General features: G+C 37.0%; 1 protein-coding gene across 1 annotated transcript in view; it reads right to left on the bottom strand.

Moving 5' to 3' along the window:
* LOC107717707 (putative ATP-dependent RNA helicase TDRD12) overlaps nucleotides 1–3035 on the bottom strand; it is a 5960-nt gene extending 2925 nt beyond the window's left edge. The window contains exons 1-5 of the mRNA XM_016524543.1: nucleotides 2998–3035; nucleotides 2608–2666; nucleotides 2453–2510; nucleotides 2227–2340; nucleotides 733–886 (exon numbers count right to left, since the gene is read on the bottom strand). Of these exons, the coding sequence (XP_016380029.1) occupies nucleotides 733–886; nucleotides 2227–2340; nucleotides 2453–2510; nucleotides 2608–2666; nucleotides 2998–3035 (423 nt within the window). The remainder of the gene's footprint in view (nucleotides 1–732; nucleotides 887–2226; nucleotides 2341–2452; nucleotides 2511–2607; nucleotides 2667–2997) is intronic.
* Nucleotides 3036–3645: the final 610 nt, after the last annotated feature.

Below are 3645 nucleotides of genomic sequence, written 5' to 3'. Positions count from 1 at the left end.
TATATATAAATATATTTAATATATAAACATAACATTTTTCTTAAATATATACATCTATGTGTGTGTATTTATATTATACATAATAAATATACACCGTACACACACATATATTATGTAAACAAAAACTTTTATTTTGGATGCGATTAAGCGTTTGACAGCACTATTTAAGATATAATTTATTTCTGTGACACAGCGCTGAATTTTCAGCATCATTACTCCAGTTTTCGGTGTTGAAACTTTTTATTTATTTAACGCATCCTCGCTGAATAAAAGTAGTAATTTTCTAACCCCAAACTTTTGAAGAAACACTGTTCTTTTTAACTTTTTATTCATGAAAGAATCCTGAAAAAAGTATCACAGGTCCCAAAAAATATTAAGCATCACAACTGTTTCCAACATTGATTATAAATCAGCATATCAGAATGATTTCTGAAGGATCATGTGACCCTGAAGACTGGAGCAATGATGCTGAAAATTCAGCTTTGCATCACAGGAATAAATTATATTTTAAAGTACATTAAAATAGAAAACTTTTAACTTTTAATTTTAAATTGCAATAATATTTCACAAAATAAAAATTTTTCCTGTGTATTTTTGATCAAATAGATACAGCCTAGATACAACTTTATACTGATCCCAAACTTTTGAACGACATAATACAGCACAATTAATGCATTCAAAACGTTCTCGGCGCTAATGAAATGTCTCATTTTATTAAGATATAGATGGTGCCTTGTGTTTGAGGAGTGTTCTCCAGTCCCGCTTTTCCTTTTTCTTCAGCTTCATCACCGGCTCATTGCATCTCATTTCCCATGAGCACTGCTCCGCGGTGATGGCACCGGACAGCTCGAGCTTTGCATAGTAATGCCGGTCATTCACGTACCCACTGAGATTCAAATACATGAAAAATTCCCATAAAACATACATGTAAGACTCCATACATCAATGCACATGTTGTTTGCTGTCCTGTCAAATTAAAGGGGTCATATGATGCGATTTCAAGTTTTCCTTTCTCTTTGGAGTGTTACAAGCTCTTGGTGCATAAAGAAGATCTGTAAAGTTGCAAAGACTAAAGTCTCAAATCCAAAGAGATATTCTTTATAAAAGTTAAGAGTCAGCCGCGCCTACCTAAAACGGCTCGTTCTAACACGCCCCCACATATCTACATCACTATGTGGAAATATTAGCATAATGCAGCCCAAATGTGCACGCAAAGAAAGAAGGCGTGGTTTCAGGAACGCAGTAGTGTTGATGCAGCCATGTCAGGGAGACGCTGTGTGTTTCAGTGCGAAAGCAAAAGCACTTTATTTGGCCTTCCGAAAGTAGATGCAATTAGGAATCATTGGTTAAGATTTATTTACAACAGAACAGCACAACCCAGATGTTCGAATTTGTGCAACGCATTTTATGGACGACAGTTTTTTTAACCTAGAAGAGTACAAAGCTGGCTGTGCACAAAGGCTATTTCTAAAAAATATTTTTCAATTCCGACTTTGCTATGACAATCTGGTGCTTCTGAATCAGCGACTGTAAGTATGTTTTGTTACTAGTTTAAGTATTTGCTATTGACTGTTCAAATGCGGAGTTTTGCGCAGCGCAGAGTAACACGATGTGTGTGTGTGTGTGAGGGGAACAGGGTCACATCACAGGAGAGTGAACTGCCTGTCAGAAATCATAGCACGTCAGCTGTCTTAACCGCGGCTTGTGTACTGCATCATCACTGTGTCTGTCACGCGACTCTGTTGCCCTTTCGGGCTTGAACTGATGGTAAAACTAACGACATTATTAACTGTCTTGATATTTATCATCATTGTGTCTGTCACGCGACTCTGTTCCCCTTTCGGGCTCTGTCTTTACATTTATTTTGAAAGATGAAGCTCGTGATTATGGTAAGGGGCGTTACATTTCCGACGAGTGCTTGCGGTGTTCGGCCAATCACAATGCACTGGGTCAGCTGGCCAATCAGAGCAGACTGCGCTTGTCAAAGGAGGGGGCTTTGTTGAAAACGAAGCGTTTGAGAGAGGCGGGGCATAGAGGACCTACAATAATGTACAGTATTTGAAAAATAATGTTTTTTGAACATTAAAGCATGTCAACATATTCTGTTACACCAAATACACAAAATAATGACCTTTAAAATAGCATCATATGACCCCTTTTTTTTCTAGCATGAAATGTTAACATTAATAAATGACTGAACAAACAGATGCTTTATAATCCCGTGACCTGTAAATGACAGTGTCTGAGCAGAAATCACACTTCTGCATCACTGGATTGATGAGCTTTATGTAGACCGTGACCAACTCGCCCCTCTGGAACCATTTGATCTGTGGGTGAAAACTACACGGGAAACACTTGGTATTACTATCAGATATGAACAATAATCAGAATACCTTTACACATGGTATGGCTGAAAGTTGTGAACATATTTAATCAAATATGTATAACTCACCTTGTAGGCTGGAATGAGATCGGGGCTGGATTGTGGAAATTCTGTGGTTCATCTTTGTCTACATAATCAATGTGGGCAAAAACCAAGTGTTACTATAAATGGGAATAAACAGACTAGTTGACTTCAAACTATTCCTTACACGTGAATAAACATGCCTGTTTCAGTGCTGGCAGGTCTGGTCTGCTTCGGAGATGAGAATCCATTCAGATCAGGGCTAAAAAGAAACAAAAACAATGAGAAAGTCAGTTATTACAAACCAGAGACAGTTCTTATTCAGAACAGGTTTAAAATACTAAAATAAAAAATACTGGAACAGTACGATTTTGATGATAAAAACCAATGTAGCCCGATGACAAACAAATAACTGGCTGTTTTAAATAAATCACCCATTCACTGCAGAGGATCCATTGGTGAGCAAGTGAAGTAATGTTACACTTCTCTAAATCTGATGAAGAAACAAACTCGTCTACAATCTTGGATGGTCTGAGGGTGAGTGCATTTTCATTTTGGGGTGAACTGTTCCTTTAAAGTACGATCACATTTACTGTAGTTTGGCGAATTTCTGCAGACGAAATCCAGCCATTTCAATAGGAATCAGTAATTGTGAATTTCGTGGCGGTACAAAAGATTTCCCCACGCATACTTCGCAATGGATTCAATTTGGTTACAAGGGTTTGCCACATTCGAAACCAACAGAAAGCTGCTTGACTGGCAAGTGACTTCTGTGTGAGCTTTGCTTCAAAGATCTCTACACTATTGATTATAGACAATGGACCTTTATGCCTGCAAAAATTTCTAAATTTGAACAAAGTGGCTTTGATGACTTTCAATTTGAAAAAACAAAATAAATAATGCAACAGTGCAAATGGAAAGATAGGAGGATGAAAGATATTTACTGTATGTAGTGAAAACCATAAAACCACAAAAAGATGAACTTATAGTGAAAAGCATCTATACTTAATGTATCATGCAGCTTGAAGTCAGTCAGTTTGTACATAACAATCTGAGACAAATATAGCAATTTGATGGAAAACGATTTGAGTAGCGTGGCATGTCTTTAAGCTATAGACTCAATCATAATAGTACTATAAAAAAATTTCATTAAAGGGTTCATATGATGCGATTTCAAGTTTTCCTTTCTCTTTGGAGTGTTACAAGCTGATTGTGCATAGATAAGATCCCTGAAGTTGCAA

This window comes from Sinocyclocheilus rhinocerous, unplaced genomic scaffold, assembly GCF_001515625.1.
Source record: "Sinocyclocheilus rhinocerous isolate Xijiao unplaced genomic scaffold, SAMN03320098_v1.1 scaffold11783, whole genome shotgun sequence".
In the NCBI taxonomy this organism is placed as follows: Eukaryota; Metazoa; Chordata; class Actinopteri; order Cypriniformes; family Cyprinidae; genus Sinocyclocheilus; species Sinocyclocheilus rhinocerous.
The sequence above is the reverse complement of the archived record's forward strand: the minus strand, read 5'-3'. Positions and strand labels throughout refer to the sequence as shown.